The sequence below is a fragment of the Zonotrichia albicollis genome, chromosome 18 (genome assembly GCF_047830755.1).
Source record: "Zonotrichia albicollis isolate bZonAlb1 chromosome 18, bZonAlb1.hap1, whole genome shotgun sequence".
NCBI classification, from domain to species: Eukaryota; Metazoa; Chordata; class Aves; order Passeriformes; family Passerellidae; genus Zonotrichia; species Zonotrichia albicollis.
In genome coordinates this window covers 4,698,914-4,716,176 of record NC_133836.1, presented here as the reverse complement: position 1 = coordinate 4,716,176, position 17,263 = coordinate 4,698,914, and the positions used below count along the sequence as shown (strand labels likewise).

Here is a 17,263-nt window from a genome sequence, read left to right as displayed (position 1 = left end):
TTCTGCAAATCATCCCCAAAAAATGATGGTGGGGGATGCTGGCAGCAGCCCTGGGGGTTCTCCCCACCCCAGCAGCTGTACCAGTGTCACCACGGTGGCATTTGGTGCAACACCATCTACTGGGGCACAGACAGCACCATCCCCAAGGTGGGACTGGGGGTAGGCATGCAAGGAAGAGCACAAGTGACCCCAGTGAAAATTGGGGCCCTGATGAGCTGAGTTATGGGATGGGGATCACTCATACATAGCAACATCCCTTCTAGAAGGAGATTTAAACACACTGAGCTGTGCTGGGAGAAATTAGAATCAAGTTTCCTGATTGCCTCTGCTCTAATTGCAAAGGTAATCAGTGCTGCTCCCAGAACTGGCTCCAAGACAGCAAAGTGGGGTCTCCTCTTACCTCCAGGCTCTGCTGCAGTTTGCCCATCTCCCAGCGGATGCTGGTGTTCTCCTGGGACAGCTTCTCACGGAGGCTCTTCTCGAAGGCAGACTGCCCCAGGGCCTGGGCCAGCTGCAGGTCAAACCTGAGGGGAGCACAGCAAGGTCAGGAGGGACACACGGACCCCATGCACCCCACTGGACAGTGCTGGGAGCACTCTGGGGTGGTGGAAGGAGAATATTCATGGGGAATATTTCATAGGGATGGAACTGGATGGGCTTTAACGTCCAAACCCAAGCCAGTCTGGGCTCAGACCCTGTGTCAGTCACAAAGCAGTGGGATGGAAAAATAACTCCCAGCAGCTGAAAGAGATAAAAAACCAGCTCCATCCTTATAGCAGCTCTGTGGTGGTGTTCACAGGGGTCCCAGGATGAGGGGAGAGATGAGCATCTTGACTCCATGTTTCAGAAGGCTGATTTATTATTTTATTATATATATTATGTTAAAAGAAAATTATATACTAAAACTATACTAAAAGAATAGAGAGAAAAGGATTTCATCAGAAGGCTTGAAAGGAATAGAAAGGAAAATGGAGTTATAATAAAATCTTGTGACTGACCACATAGTCAGAGACAGTTGGACTGTGATTGGCCATTAATTAAAAATGATCACATGAGACCGAGCAAAGATGCACCTGTTGCATTCCACAGCAGCAGATAATTATTTTTTTACATTTCATTTCTGAGGCCTCTCAGCTTCTCAGGACAAAAGATCCTAATGAGAGGATTTTTCATAAAACACATCCATGACCCAGCTCCTCACCCACCCCAACCCTCCCCATTCCCTGCCTCCTTGCTCCAGCACCCCCAGCCCGGCCCATCCCTCACCTCTTCTGCCTCTTCTCCAGCTCGTGGCTGCGGCTCTGCTGGCTCTCAGCCAGCACCCGGGCATCCTCCAGCTCGCAGGCCAGGCGCTGGCAGCGCCGCCGCAGCCGCTGTGCCCCATCCCGTGCCGCCTGGCACGCTGCCCGTGCCTCAGCCAGCTGCAAGGGGGTACAGGGACAGGCTGTGGCACCAGGGAGGGACACACCGACCCCCTGCACCCCACAGAGGAGGGACAGGTGTGCCCTGTGGGCAAGGGATGTCATAGTGCCCATGGTAAAGGCAGCCTGCAGGCCAAGCGCTGGCAGCGCTGCCGCAGCCGCTGTGCCCCATCCCACGCCACCTGGCACGCTGCCCGCCCCTCAGCCAGCTGCAGGGGGGTACAGGGACAGGCTGTGGCACCAGGGAGGGACACACTGACCCAAACATCCCACAGGGGATGGACATGTGTGCCCCGTGGGGGAGGGATGTAGTAGAGGCCATGGTACAGGCAGCCCATAGAGGGGGTACACGCGGATGCCGCACAGGAGGGGCCACATAGACTCTGTGGCACACTGAATTCACACAGGGACCCCACAGCACACACAGCCCACAGAGGAAGAACCCCACGCACCCCACAGAGGAGGGACACATGGACCTGACACAGGAGGGACCCCATAGACTCCATGGCACACTCAATTCAGGGGAAGGACCCTTGCATCCCATACACCCCACAGAGGAGGAACCCCATAAACTCCATGGCACGCTCAGTTCACAGAGGAGGGACCCCACAGCACAAACACCCCACACAGGAGAGATCCCATAGATTCCATGGCACGCTCAGTTCAGAGAGGGACCCCACAGCACAAAGACCCCACAGAGGAGGGACCCCATAGACTCCATGGCACACTCAATTTAGAGGAAGGACTCTTAGACCCCCCCACTCACCCCATAGAGGAGGAGCCCCACACACCCCACAGAGGAGGAACCCCGCAAACTCCTCAAAAGAACCCCACTGACCCCACAGCGCACACACACCACAGTGGAGGAACCCCACTGACCCCACACCCCCTGGATAAGATCCCCACCAGGACCCAGCCTCACTGCATTCCCCAGGGCGGCTTCACCCAGGGATTTTTCACCAAACAAGGACAACCCGTGGTGCTGTGTCCCCTCCAGCCCCAGGCATCCTCCCAGTGCCTGTAGCATCCCAGCCCTTCCTGCGGAGTCAGCAGAGCTGCCCCGGGGCGATGCCTGATCCCGTTTCTCTGCAAAAAGCACTGGAATCCCCAAGGATTCCCGCTGTGTCTGGGACAGACACTCAGCTCTCCCACACCAGGGAATGGAGTCGTTAAGGAATGACTTTAAATAAGCAAAATCTTGCATTAATGAAGCCTGTAATTCCAAACTAACTGCGAGCAAATGGGCTGCTTCGCTTTACCCAAGCTCCTAAAACTCAGCTTCTCTCTTATTACTATTTAATGTACCATAAGAAATCTTTATTTCTTTGTTTTATCCTTATGGGGAGTGACCTGGCTCCCAAGCACTGCTCAGGGAAGCACGTTGGCTTTTTCCCTCCTCAGGGCAAAGCTCGGGAGCTGCCAGCTCTTTGTGTGACAGATGGGGAGAGCAGAACCCTGTACAGCTCCTAAAGCCAGACCAGCATCAAGTCCCACCACTAAAAAACCCCTGCCCGCAGCTCCTCACCCTCTGCCCATGCTCATACTTGACCAAGGTGGAATTTTGCAATGTTAAAGTGATTTCTGGGGACCAAAGCTGCAGAAAATACCTGGTTTTTGTGGTCAGTGGGAGCAGCAACAAGAAGCAGGTGCAATGCTGAGCCTCAGCCCTGCAAAGCTCCTGGGAGCAGGGGAGGGATATCTCTAGGGTGTCCCTGTGCCCTCCTGGGCTGGCAGCACTTGCCTTTTGCTCCAGCCCTGTCCTGGTACCCAGCTCTGCCTCCAGCCGCTCCTCCAGCTGCGCCAGCCGCTTCCGCAGGAAAACGATCTCGGTCTGGGCACAGTCAAACCTCACCTGCCACTCATCCTCTGCCAATGAGAGACACCCAGCGTGAGTGCTGGGGGCCTGAGCAGCCCCTGGGGCCCTGCTGGGGGCAGGGGAGGGGATGCACAAGGGACTGGCTGAGCACAGAGCTTATGGGGCACAGATCTCCCTTGTGTGCCCCACTCACACAAAACACGTGCCCCTTCTCAGGCTCAGCTTGTGTGCCCATCCCATCCCATCCCATCCCATCCCATCCCATCCCATCCCATCCCATCCGTGCCAGCAGCACCCTGGGGCACAGCACACCAGCCCCATGCCAGAGCCAGCGCTGTGTCCCCAAGCTGTCACTGCCAGCTCCCACTGGATGAGCAATGCAGGGTGACTGAACGCTCTGGAGAGGCCAGGGGCTGCAGAGTGACACTGACCGGAGGTGACAAACCTCTTCTTTCTTCTCTGTGGCCCCTCAGGTCAGGCTGGATGCCCAGAACACGCACTGCCTCCAGAGGGACATCCCTACCACCTCCAGAGCTGTGTCCCCAAGCTGTCATTGCCCGCTCCCACTGGATGAGCAATGCAGGGTGACAGAACGCCCTGGAGAGGCCAGGAGCTGCAGAGTGGCACTGACGGCGGGGAACAAACCTCTGGCCTCTTCTCCAGGTCAGGCTGGATGCCCAGAACATGCATTGCCTCTGGAGGGACATCCCTACCTCCTCCAGAGCCGCTGATCTTCATCTCACGCAGCTGCACCAGCTGCTGCGCCTCTTCCAGCTGCTTCTCCACCGACTCCAGCTTCTTCTGCACTTGGTCGTGCTTGCTCTGGGGAAGGGAGCAAGGGAGCAGCTCTACCCGGCTCTGGGGCATTCAGGAGGGCTCTGTCAGGGGGATGGCAGGTCACTGTCCCCACACAGGGGCTCAGGGCTGTGGTACCTGCAGCTCCTGCAGCTCGCGGGTGCCCCGCAGCCGCTCAGCCCGCTCCCCATCCAGGGCCTGGCAGGCGACATCGCCCTTGTAGCGCTCGTCCGACAGCTCCGTGGTCAGGTCGATGATCTGGGGGAGCAGGAATCCACAAAATTAGTGGGAAAATTAGAGGGTTTTGGGGAAAGCTGCAAAAGGCAGGCTTCAGATACAGCAGAGCTGTGAGCAGAGCTAAAGCAGCAGCTATGGGATAGGTCAGCAGAAAAATTATTTAAACTGTAGAAAAAGCAAAGGCAAATAGAACAATGGCTTGTGTATTAACGCTTGTCTGAATAGCTCTCTAAGCTGCAGAAAGTTTATCTAGCAAGATATTAGGAAGGTTAAAGCTTAATAATGGAGCTCTGTGCGTTGTGATTTAAGGCTTACAAGTAGGTATTGTATTTGAAATAAGCAAGCATTGTTTTTTTATCATTGCTTTAAAGCAAGCAAGCATTGTTTTAATCACGTGTGCTTATGGTGATTGGATAGAACTACTGTCAATATGCTTTTGTTTTGTGTGGTTGGTCAAGAAGCTTGTAAACTAAGTTGTAGCATTAAGTTTTTTGGCCTGCTGCTTAGATTGTGAGCTGCTAGCATCTTCCCATTGTCATAACCATGTAATGAGACTGATGCTGAAAAATAAAACAGCTCAAGATGCATTGTACAGCAGTCCCATCTTGTTCTCATTTGTAAATAGCCCCCCTGGATGGTGTCAGGGGCAGTCTGGGCATGGCTGGGGGGGTTCTGCCACACCACAGCCATGCTGACAGCTCTGTCTGCTCTCAGGAGTGCACAGTGTCCCTGCCCAGTGTCACCAGTGGGAGCCCAGGCTCCTGCCTGTGCCACGCTGCCTGCACTGCAGGGCTCATCACAGCTCTCCATTGTCCTACTTTATTGCATTAAACTTCCTTTGAAACCAGGAGCAGAAGGGGAGAATTATTAATCCAGAAAATCAATTCCGTTTTCCGCAGAGCGGACAGGCACATGGTCCTTGCTGCTCAGCCAGTCCAGCGAGGGGCTGCAAAGCCACAGCAAAACACAGCATTCCAACACTCCTGTGTCTGACAGCATTTTAAGGCACCTCACATTGTGCAGGCTCCTTAGGGAGTCCCACAAGCTTAACCCAGTAAGCGAATCCCACAGGATTTCTCTCCCTGGTGTTTTCCTAGGTCTGCCCTGAGGCAGTTCCCTCACTCAGCATTCCCAAAGAGCTTAAACTAAACCATCTTTACCCTTTCCCCAGGGATGAGGAGGGTCCTGGCCTTGAGGGCTGTTGGCTGCAGCCTAGACCCAGCCCAGCCCTGCTGCAGCCAAGGGAGCTGGGAAAACCCAGGGTATTTATAGAAACCTTGGGAGCTCCTTCTCCTCGTGATGCTTGGCAAAATCCCAGGCACAATCACAAGGAGCTGTGCATCTGAGAGCAGAGCCCACAGAGGACCAGCAGCCAGCTGGGAACACGAAATCCCAGAATGGTGTGGGTTGGAAAGGACCTTAAAGCCCATCCAGGACTTTAAGGGACACCTTGCACTAGCCCAGGTTGCTCCCAAGCCCCATCCAACCTGGCCTTGCATATTTTCAGGGATGGGGCAGCCACAGATTCTCTGGGCATCCTGGAGTGATGCCAGCCTGGAATTGTGCAGCTGGACACTGCAGAATCCTGTCCAGGGGACCATCCCTGGCAGCTTCTCCTGCTCTGCTGGAACTGCTGCTCCTGTTCATCCCCACCAGCTCCCATCCCAATCTGGCCAAACAGGGCTGTGGCAGAGGTCTTGGGGTCTGTATCAGGTTTTTTGAGGTCTGTATCAGACATTTTGGGGTCTGTATCAGACATTCTGGGGTCTGTATCCGGTGTTTTGGGGGCTGTACCTTGCTCTCCAGACTCTCTGTAGTCTGTCTGAGCTCGCTGCACGCCTGCTCGGATTTTTCCAGCTTCCTTCTCAGCGCCGCCAGCTCCTCCTAGGGAAGATTGGAAAAAAACACAGAGAGAGAGAGAGTGAGTTCCAGCATCCTCAGTTTATTTATGAAAACCTTGTTTTCTGCTCAAAATAAGTGGAAGAGACATAGCTGCCTTATTAATAAAATTTACCAGGCAACTTTGAAGGCTGCTCACTGCAAATTGCCGGGACTACAGCTCCTGACATGAATTCCATCGGAGGGAATGTCAGCTTTGCTGTGTGTGGAGCATGTTTTATGAGAGAGCAGCAAGCCTCAGAAGCCTGGGATGAACAGCCAGGGGCCTGGATCGTGCCCAGGGAGTGTCCCAGGGCCCTGGCAGGTATCAGAGCACGGTGCAAAGGCACGGTGTTGGCTGTGATTCCTTCCCAGGCTGCAGGAGCTGCTCCGTGCAGCCTTGTCCTGCTTTGATGTCCAACACTGAGTGTGCAGAGCGGTGATAAAAACAGAGGTTAACAGATGATGGGGCCTGATGGATCCCAGGTGGGTTTGGAGACAAAAACAGAGGCTTAGGCAGCTTTTGTTTCATGTGAGCCAGCCTGAAAACATCTTGTTAAAACCTCACTCAGGCAAGAGGAGGAGTGGGACTCCAGGGAAGATGGGAATTTAGCACAGGTCTCAGAGGGTGCAGAGAGGTGAAAGGAGCAAAAAATGTCCATTAGCATCTCCCATCACCCAGGGCAACAGTGGGGACAGCACAGAGTGGAGTCTTCTCTGTCACAGGAGTGTTTGAATGCTCATCTCAGCACCCCACAGGCTGACAAACCCATCCCCAGGGGTTTGGCTCTTACACAGCCCCTGGAGCTTGCAGAGGGCACAAGGAGGGCAGTGGGGGATCCCTGGGGTGGGGTTTGACTGTGGGGACATGGTGTGTTTGCTACTGTCCCTCTAAGCAAGAAGTCACTTCTCCCTCCACAGCCCTGCAGAACGCGTGACACTGGGCTAAGAACAGAGGGCAATTTCTGGATGGTAGGAAAAACATCTTTGCTGGGCAGAAGTGACTTCCAGCTTGAGCAATGCACCAGGCAGAGCCCCTAAAGCACCCTGTCCTGTCTCCCTGTTCTTCTAAGCCTTCTGATGTTTACATTCTTGTAATGAACCTTCTCATGCGCTTTTCTCTAACTAATTATTGTTTTACATTCTTTTCTGGAGGAGAAATTTGATGGACTGTTGGTTTTTCCAGTGTCACTGGAGAGGTGGCACTGTCATCCTCCAATCCACTCTCACTTTCGGAAAAATCTATAAACACTGGAGTCAAAAATTAAACTTTCCTTTCTTTTTACCTTGGAGATTCCAGTGTGTGTGTTGTTTTATTTCATGTCCTATAGTGACATTGTCCTGTCCCATCCCAGCCCTTGGCACTCACCTCCTTGGCACGGAGCTGCTCCTCAGCAAGGTTCACACTGAGCAGGGGCCTCAGGTGGCTCAGCAGCTGCCACCAGGGCCAGTGCCTGACTGCCTGGAACACCTGCAGGTTCTTCTGGATGCAGCGGATGGCCAGGCGCTGGATCTGTGGGGACACAGCAGGGCTGACCCCCACCCAGCCAGGGAACACTGGGCTGGGACACCAGGCTGGACAGGGAAAGGTGGCAGAGGAGCTCAGGGATGGCAGCACAGCATCTCATGGCTGCAGGGGAAAGCTTTAAGGAGCTCAAAGAGCTGTTATTTGGGTGCTGTGGGCCATATCACAGGTGTGGGCTCAGGCGTCCCCAGCCCACAGGATGGGTACCTTCAGTCTCTTGAACTTCTGGCGGCTGAGGAAGCCCTTGCAGGCAGCCTGGAGCAGAGTCATCTTCTGGGCTATCAGCTTGTCCCGCTGCTTCTCCAGCCTGGAGATCACCCCCGGCTTCAGGAACACCTGGCAGCAAGGAACAGGTGACACAGCCCAGGTCAGGAAACTCTCCTTCCTCCTTGAGAGAGGCATCGACCATCACAAGGTGCAATTCCTCAAAATTTTCCTGTGGGATGCTGCCTGTTCTCTCCTCTGTGGGGATGGGATGGGATGGGATGGGATGGGATGGGATGGGATGGGATGGGATGGGATGGGATGGGATGGGATGGGATGGGATGGGATGGGATGGGATGGGATGGGTACCTTCACTGTCAGAGGATTCTGACAGGTGACACTCAGATGCACATGAGTAACAGCAATTATGGGTTACAATAGCAAAACCAAAATAAACCAGATTGTTTTCTTTCTCTGAACTGGCCAGAAACGGCTCAGAAATTACAGAGATTTGCTGATGCCATCAGACTCAGGCCAGTATCGATCTCTGAGTGTCTGAAGTGTCTCTGAGTCACTGCTGGGAGAAGCTCTTGGAATCCAGGATCAGGAGCTCCCAACCATTTGCACGACCCAGCTTTAATAACTCTGAGTGACCCGGGCAAGGCCAGGGCTGTGCTGAGAGCTGCATTTTAACCAAATTGAATCACAGCACAACCCCAAGGAGAGCGGCTCTCTCATGAGCTGATGCTATGATTGCTCCACCACCCATTCAATTGCCTCGTTAATGTCTGAATTAACTCCCCAGCCCTGCGAGTTTCACAGCTGGTACAAAATCAATGCTCAAAGCGACGGCGGAGCAAACCCGGCCCTAACAAAATGTGACCGGGGCTGCCACCGTGCTATTGATTAAGAACGAGGGTTCCAGAGAGGAGATAATTACAAACAGCACAGTGCAGGATAAAAAGAAAGTCATTTTGCTCCACGGAACCGTTCTGTGAATTCTTTCTTTACAGACTCCAGAGCTGAAGGCAAGCGCGCACGTGAAATTAATTTTTCTTTCAGACCATCGCACTGAAGTTCAAATGTGGTTGCTGTGACAGTTCCTGCTCTGCAGCAAACCCACGAGCTGCCCAAGCCCCCTTCACTCCCAGGAGACATCAATGGTAATTAGGGACTTAAATACCACCAGGGGCTGCCTGGGTTTTGGTAATTAGGTACAGGATTTACCCTGGGTTCTGCTTTCAGATGAGAATTACGAGGTTTTGCTCTGATATTTAGTGAGTCTCGGTTTCCCAGCCCACGTGGTGCCATGTGCAGCAGTGGAGGAGAGCCTTTGTCACCAATTTGGGGAACTTTGGGCTGCTGGGGAGCCTGGCATGGGGCTGTGCCCACACACGCAGAGCAATGGGGAGGCAGGGCACAGTCGTGGTACCTGGGTGTGTCCTATGGCAACGCTCTTCTTCTCCAGATCCAGCGCCTGGAACAGCTCCTCGATAGCCTGCAGAGAAGGGACAGATCATGGGACTGCTGAGGGAACACCCACACCCTGCAGGGAGCTGCTGAAATGGGGTGCAGAGACCTTCAGCCCTCATGGGCATCTGGTGAGGGTTCATCCAGCCCAGCCTTCCTTTCCTCCTCCCCTTGCCAAGCCAAGTCCCAGTGCAAGGACTTTCCTCCCCCTGAGGTTTTCAGCAGGATGGCGAGTAGAGTTCTGAAGCTGCAGGTGAGATTTTCCTCCTTTTGCTGCCATCTCTGTTCTGGCAGAGCCTTGGTGCACGGGCAGGAGGTGACACAGGGGACAGTGCCTGTGTCAGAGCACTCAGTGCTCCCCTCCTGCCCACCTCACCAGCAGCTCATCCCATGGAGCCAAAAACAGGGGAGAGCTCTCCCCTGAGACCACAGCACAGAACTCCTGGAGGATTCAAGCAGAGTATCCCAAGGAGAAGCCTGAACTCAATTACTCCAAGCTTTGGACCAGAACATGAACACAACAGCAACACCAGCCACTCCCTGGGCTGGCTGGCTGGCTGGCTGGCTGGATGGATGGTTTGAAAGCCCCAGGGCTGCAGAAATTTTAACAAAAACCCTCTGCTAACACCTCACGCCCCACAACATCATCTCATCTCCTCCCTGAAGGCCAAACCCACAGAAGGAATATTCCAGCACGGACCCAGGAGCAGCAGGATTGCACCCCTGGCCTCACCAGCAGCCGTGCAAGGAGGGCATGGAGCACAGCAGGGAATGAGATGTGGATCACAGAGCACAAACACCATGGTGAGGAAGCAGCAGAGCTGTGGCTGTGCCTGTTCTGGTGGCACTGATGGGACCAGGAGTGGTGCAGGGCTGTGCAGGACAGTCCCATCCCAGCACAAACGCAGCTCTTGCTGTCCCCTCACAGCTGAGCCTTCCTCCTGCTCCAGCAGCCAGGTCAGTGCTGTGTCCCAGGCAGCATTTCCCAGCTGACAAGCCCTGGTGGCAGCGAGCTCCGGGGAGGATGGGATTTTCCAAATCCGCTGCTTACACGCTGCTGACAAGGCACCCTCTGCCTCCAACAGCATTTCGTGGCAATATTGACCTTTCCCAATTGTCAGACTTGTCTTATTAAATCCCGAGGTCTTAACTGCCTTTGCACATGCTGGCTGCAGTTTGCACAACACAGCACGTGCCCAGCTTTAATTCAGCTCCTCTCAGCTCTTGGTGGCTCATTCACAGCCTCATTCCAGGCATGGCTTTGTGCTGGTTTTGCTACAAATTTACTCAGAAACAAATAAAACTGGCAGATGTCCAGATTCCCTCCTGAGCTCTTTTGGCTTTCAGCATCACGGGGTGAGGTGAGGAGTCACTCCAGGTGATGCAGGTGATGGCCAGTGCTCAGAAGATTCCACAGTCCCTGCTCTCTTGGGTTTCTGGGAATGCTTCCTGTCTTGCCCTCAGGTTTTTGGGGAGCCAGGGAGAGGGACTGGACCACAGCAATGCCCACATCGTCCCCTCAGGTCTGGCATCACCACAGCCCCACCAGGGGTCTCAGCCCGTGCCCCCCAGCCCAGCACACACCTTGCTCTCATCTGGCACCTCGTAGGCAGAGTTGTGCTTCTTCATCACCTCGGGAGCCAGCACCTGGAAGCGCCTGCGGAACTGGGTGAGGAGCAGCCGGTCCGAATAGCCTGGGGGCACATGGGGGCTGTTGGGGGCTGTGTCACACACAGGGCATCATCTGAACAGTCTGGGGGCTGCACCACACCCAGGGCATGATCTGGATACCCTGGGGGCACACGGGGCTGTTGGAGGCTGCACCATACCCATTGGCATTGGCACACTGGGGAGGGACCTGCTGGGACATCCTGTGAACATCAAAGGGCACCAGGGGTGGAGGGGACATGAGAAGCTGCCATGAGAGAGGAAATCCCTGCAGTCAGGGTAGGGAGTGGGCAACCAGATGAGTTTGAGGTGTCCAGATGCCACCCCAGCACCTTGTGTGACACAGGACATGCCCCTGGGCCTCTTGCACAGCTCCCTGTCCCCATGGCATGGGATGTGGGCAGTGCAGGTCCAACCTGATGCTCCACTGGAGCTGCAGCCACAGAGTTCAGGCAGGAGAGGGGCTCAGAACCCCTGAAAAAAGCAGGGATAAAAATGGAGGAGAATTTTTGAACGGGGAATTTCTGAAGGAAGGGAGGATTCCTTGCCGGCTGGTGAGAAGCAGGTGATGAGCAAAGGCTGAGCAGGGGCAGGGAGCTGCAGGTGGGACAAGCACAGGCCAGGATCTGGACATACCGACACGGTGGAGGCGCAGGGCATCCAGGAGCTGGGTCCCCTCCAGCTGTGTTCTCAGGGCCACCACGTCCAGCTCTGGGGCTGCATCTGGTGGCGCTGGGGGCCGAGGGACCGACCCTTCCCCGCCCATCCCCGGGAGCAGGCAGTGCACAAAGTGCAGCTGGGAGCGCCGGAGGAGGTTGGTGAGCGCATCCTGCAGGGGGGCAGAGTCAGTGGGGATGGAGGGGACAAAGGGACAGCGCGTTCTGGCAGTGGGAAAGGCTCCCTGTGCCACCTGCAGGGTGGAGGAGTCAGCTTTGTGTTGGGAACAGCCTCAGTCAGAGGGTGAACACAGGGGATCAGCAGGACTCTTCCTCCTGATGCGCCACATGTTCAGGTGATGGCCAGAAAATGTACCAGGATTTGTAGAACCATGGAATGGTTTGGACTGGAACATTAAAGATCATTGAGGTTGAGGGATGCTGGGCAGGGGGTTTGCCAGGGACAGCCACGACCCCAAAAGGGGCTGGCCAGGGACTCAGCAGAGCCTGAGCCTCAGCTCCTGAAGGAGTTTGGGCACTGAATGAGGGGTGAGAGCAGCAGGAGCCTGGCACTGCCCAGTGCCCAGGGCTGGCTACTCTCTGAGCACTTAAGAGGATTAAAGCTGTGTAATCTGTATGTGATCTGTGTGTAAACTGTTTGAGATCTGTGTGTAAACTGTGCGCGATCTCTATGAGATCTGTGTGAGATCTCTGTGAGACCTGAGATCTGTGTGAGATTTGTGTGATCTGTGTCAGATCTGAGATCTGTGTGAGATTTGTGAGGTCTGTGTGTAGTCTGTGTCTGATCTGTGTGTAAACTGTGTGAGATCAGAGTGTGATCTGAGTGACATCTGTCTGCAATCTTTATGAGATTTGTGTCAAATCTGAGATCTGTGTGTGATCTGTGTGTAAACTGTGTGTGATCTGAGATCTGTGTGAGATCTGTGCACATTCTGTGATCTATGTGAGATCTGTGCAATCTATGTGATTTGCATGAGATCTGTATGTAAATTGTGTGTGATCTGTGTGAGATCTGTGTGTGATCTGAGATCTCTGCACGATTTGTGTGAGGTCTGCGTGACATCTGTGCGACATCTGAGATCTGTGCACAATCTGGGTGAGGTCTGTGCGAGGTCTGCGTGTAAACTTGTGTAAACTGTGTGAGATCTGTGTAAGCTCTGTGTGAGATCTGTGATCTGTGTGCAGTCTGAGATCTGATCTCTTTGCCTGGGGGGCTCTCCCTGAGTTCCAGCAGCCCAGCATCCCCGGATGGCCACATCCCCAATAGGAACAGGCAGGATCTCCCTGCTGGGAGTGCAGACACCCCTGTAAGGCACCGTGTCCAAGCCAAAACCCCCCTGGGTACCCCCACGCCGTGTGCCCGAACCCCTCCATCCCGCACCCACCGGCACTCACCGCCTGCAGCTTGATCTGCGCGCACACCGACCTCTTCCTCACGGCGGCCAAGCTGCTGGCGAAGGTTTTCCTCAGGCAGGCGTTGCGGTGCAGGTTGGCCTGGGAGCGCCCCTCCAGCCCGGCCAGGGCAGGGCAGCACAGCGGAGCCTCTGCCCGAGCCCGCACCAGCTCTCGCACCGCGGATCTGCGGGACGGACACACAGACACACACACAGAGACACACAGAGCCCGGGTCGGCACCCCAGCTTCTTCCACAGGGATGCAGCACCAAGCGCCCCACGTTCCAAAACTGGTGCTGTGTCGCAGACATCTTTTATGAAAAATCCTTTCCTTAGCATTTTTCCTCCTGAGAAGCTGAGAGGCTTCAGGAACAAAATGTAAACATTGATTATCTGCTGCTGTGGAATGCAACAGGTGCATCTGTGATTGGCCCATGTTGGTTGTTTCTAATTAATGGCCAATCACAGTCCAGCTCTGTCTGTGATTCCATCCGAGCCACAAGCCTTTGTTATCATTCTTTCCTATTCTATTCTTAGCTAGCCTTCTAAAGAAATCCTTTCTTCCATTCTTTTAGTATAGTTTTAATGTAATATATATAATAAAATAATAAATCAAGCCTTCTGAAACATGGAGTCAGATCCTCGTCTCTTCCCTCAACCTGAGACCCCTGTGAACACCATCACAGTGCTGCTCTGAGGTGTGGAATAGGGTGATGGGACGCCCACACGCTCTCCATCCTCCCTGGTTGGAGCATGGAGGTGTTCTCTGCTCTGTTACAGCTTCCCTGGTTTGAAGCCCAAAGCAAATGAGCCAGGAGCATGCAAGCAGAAGGTTAAAATCCCCCTGTGTGCACAGACACCTGCAGCACTTCAGCTCCCTTTCAATTCCAATTTCATTCACAAGGCTGCTCAAAGTAGAGGGAAAACCTGGGCAGCTGCTGGGGAAGCCCCACAGCTCTGACTTGTGCAGAGACACCTTCCACTAGCCCAGGTTGCTCCAAGCCCTGTCCAACCTGGCCTGGGATGCTTCCAGAGATGGAACAGGGCTTTACTACCCTCACAGCCAGGAAATTCTCCCCAGTATCCCACATAACTCTGCCCTCTGGCAGTGGGAACCATTCCCTGCTGTTCACACAAGGGATGCCCCACTCCACCCTCTGTCTCCAGAGCTGGGGCAGGTTTGAACTCAGGGCAGGGGCACCCCCAACCCCCTCTCACTGGCACTGTGGCACCTGCTGGCACTTACACCGTGGAGTTCTGCAGCACCTGGATGGCATTCTGGGCTGACAGGTTGAACTTGGCCTTGCTGACCCAGCCCGTGAGGTCGTAGCGCACAGGGGCCGTGCCCAGCTGGTGGCAGATCTCGAAGTGCAGCATCTGCTCGCACCTGCGCAGGTGCCCCTCACCTGTGGCAGTGACAGCACCCCAGAGAAAAACCCAATGAGGGGTTAAATCATCCACATCTCCCCAAAATCCCAAACCCAGCGATGCCAGAGGCTGGGCAGCCGAGCCGAGCACAACTCACCGTCCTGGTGGGAAGCCTTTGTGGCGAAGTAGGAGCAGAGGCGCTCGAAGGCAGTGCCATCCCCAGAGCCTGGCACCAGCACCTCCTCATCCAGGATCCACAGCAGCCCCCGGCGAGCATCCCCAGTGCTGCCCTTGAGCACCTGCGGCTGCTGAGTGTTGGGGTGGGATGTAAGAGCCTGCCTCAGTTACCCCAGTCCTTCCCCACATGTGTCCATCACCTCTTCTTTCCCCCTCCCTGACCCCTGCTGAGTGCTGTGTGTCAATCTTGGCATTCCAGAAGGGCATGGTGTGATTGGCAGAGTTCAAAAGATGCCTCTCGGCCCTGGGGACATTGGGCCATCCAGGTGTCATTTGTCCCCTGAGATTTCCTCCCCTCCTGTACCTGGTTGGTGGCTCCCTACCCCTTCCCTCCCCTCTCCCTGTGGTTAAAAGGAACAGCAATCACATGGTTTGGGGAATTCTGTTGGAGCTGTTGCTGCATTCAGAGGCCTGTGGGCCAGGAATAAAGCTCTGGATCCAAACTTCCATCAGAACCGACTCCTTTCCTTCACCTTGCCTTAAATCTTCTCCATCAGAGGTAAACCTGAGCTCCTGCACGTCTGGATTGTCCCAAGTGCCCAGCTGCAGCACCCAGCCAGCCAAAGGTGTCTCTGAGGTGAAACCACCACAGCTGCCACCTTTGGCCAAGCAGCAAGGGCCAGATGAGCCCAGGCACGTTCCATCCGGCTATATTGGTATTTAATTCCAATACCGAGGGACACGGGGGGCTCCACCACAGCCTGCTCCCACTGCCCAGCTGTGCCCCCAGAGCAGAGCAGACCTTCCCCAACCTGATCCAGCTCTGCACATCAACCTCAGCAGTGTCCCATCACCCCAGGATGGAAGGGGTGACGGAGCGCGGAGCTCAGTTAGGGAGGGTGTTTATAACTAAAAAGCAAGAACTCCAAAGTGGATGCAGTGCCCCCCTCTCCCTGCAACACCTCAGGTTGCTCTGGGATGCTCCCACTTTTTTTCTAGAGCCCTCACTGCAGGATGCAGAGGGGACAGGGTACCTGGGAGCAGCTCAGGTCAATGATGGACAGCGTGGCCAGCGGAGAGCGCTCTGGAAGATCAAAAGACACCTCAACATTTTCCTGGAAAACATCATTTAAAAGCTGGTTTCAGTCATGGGATGGCATCTGGAAGTCTTCACCACCAGGGAAGGGCACATCTATCCTTACTCAATGATGTCTGTGTTAAACCATAGGAATTCAGCTCTTTTCCCAGGGCTGGAGGCATTATGGTAAGTCCTTCAAGCCTATAATAAGTTCATCTCTGCCTGTAGGTTTCTCAGCAGCTTATTTCTGCAATAATTTATCATTTTCCTTTCTATCCTCTATTATTCATCACCTGAGGAAAAAGTCAGCTGCGCCAACAGAAGGCACAAAGTCTGCTGAGCTGCAGCGAGCGTATAATAGAATTCCAAAATGGTTTGGGTTGGGAAAAAATCATCTCATTCCAACAACCCTGCCATGGCAGCTTCCACAAAGATGCCAAGGGAGCAGAAACAGCCAAGAGGATTCAGAATTGAGGCAGGGGGTGGAGACAGAGGCTCCCACAGCCCTGCTGCAGCCCTCCCAGCAACGCCCTCGTGTTATTCACTCACACCACAGCAGGACTCCTGGGCACAAAGGCACTCCCAGGTGCTGGGATCTGCTCCCAAGCCCTGCTCCTCACCTCTCTGTACCTCTCTATTTCCCTCAGGAAGGTTTTCTCATAGAACAGCCCCTGCAGCCTCTCCTGGACGTAGTTGTGGCACAGCTCCTCGAAAGTGGCCGCTCGCTCGCGCCGCTGCTGCCGTGGGCTCTGGAAGCCAGGGGTGTCCACGATGGAAATGGAGCCCATGGAGAGGTGCTGGGAGGAGAAGGACCTGGGGAGAGCCACGCACAGCACCAGGATTTACCCACAAATGGCAGCAGGGTGGTGCCAGCTGAGCCCTCACAGTGCCTCAGGAGCACAGGACACTGCAGTCCCCAGTGCCAGCGCTGTAGCCTCAGCTCTCATCACAGAGAGCAGCAGGCACAGCTTCCCAAAGATTTTTTATGGAGAAGCACAGAGAGAAGAAAAAACACAAATTATTATCTCTATTCTCTACTCTTACTATTTTTGCACATGTAAAATGTGTCAATAAAATTATTTACCTAAAGTAATTTAATTAATTAAGCACCAGTGAAAATTGTTTTGTTTCCTTAGCCAACTGAGCCAAACCTGTACCTAAGTGTCTGGAGACAGTCACGAGATTTTCTTTGGTATGTATATCTTTAGTATAGTATAGTCATAGTAGTTTTTTTGAGCTAGGTCTTATAAGCTTTTGGAGGTCTATAACACACTTAAGATAGCTCAGCTATCTTTGGAGGCATAAAAATCAGCAGGATGGCTTCTGTTGTAGTGTTGGAAACAAAAAGGTTTAATAAAAGGCAAAATAACAAACAGAGAAAAACCGAGCCAAGTGTAGGATGTCCTTGCTCTTGGTTAAACATCTCACAAAAGTGATTATTTTTCTTGTTCACTTCTTTTTCTAGTAAATTGCTTAGGTGGGACTTTTTGGCTCTTGTCTAATTAGTTATTTTTAAGTTTGAGGTGAAGTCCCCTAGCCCTATAAAGTGACTTTT

General features: G+C 53.9%; 1 protein-coding gene across 4 annotated transcripts in view; it reads right to left on the bottom strand.

Moving 5' to 3' along the window:
• The window catches only part of MYO18B (myosin XVIIIB), a 67,660-nt gene that overhangs the window by 30,856 nt on the left and 19,541 nt on the right, over positions 1-17,263 (bottom strand). For 3 of the 4 annotated variants that reach the window (XM_074554343.1, XM_074554342.1, XM_074554341.1), the window contains exons 15-30: positions 16,329-16,521; positions 15,665-15,745; positions 14,611-14,761; positions 14,332-14,491; positions 13,087-13,270; positions 11,651-11,843; positions 10,931-11,040; positions 9,309-9,374; positions 7,880-8,008; positions 7,517-7,660; positions 6,064-6,153; positions 4,171-4,290; positions 3,951-4,059; positions 3,163-3,287; positions 1,267-1,421; positions 401-524 (exon numbers count right to left, since the gene is read on the bottom strand). In XM_074554343.1, the coding sequence (XP_074410444.1) occupies positions 401-524; positions 1,267-1,421; positions 3,163-3,287; positions 3,951-4,059; positions 4,171-4,290; positions 6,064-6,153; positions 7,517-7,660; positions 7,880-8,008; positions 9,309-9,374; positions 10,931-11,040; positions 11,651-11,843; positions 13,087-13,270; positions 14,332-14,491; positions 14,611-14,761; positions 15,665-15,745; positions 16,329-16,521 (2,134 nt within the window). The remainder of the gene's footprint in view (positions 1-400; positions 525-1,266; positions 1,422-3,162; positions 3,288-3,950; positions 4,060-4,170; positions 4,291-6,063; positions 6,154-7,516; positions 7,661-7,879; positions 8,009-9,308; positions 9,375-10,930; positions 11,041-11,650; positions 11,844-13,086; positions 13,271-14,331; positions 14,492-14,610; positions 14,762-15,664; positions 15,746-16,328; positions 16,522-17,263) is intronic. The other variant, XM_074554344.1, reaches the window with a different exon arrangement.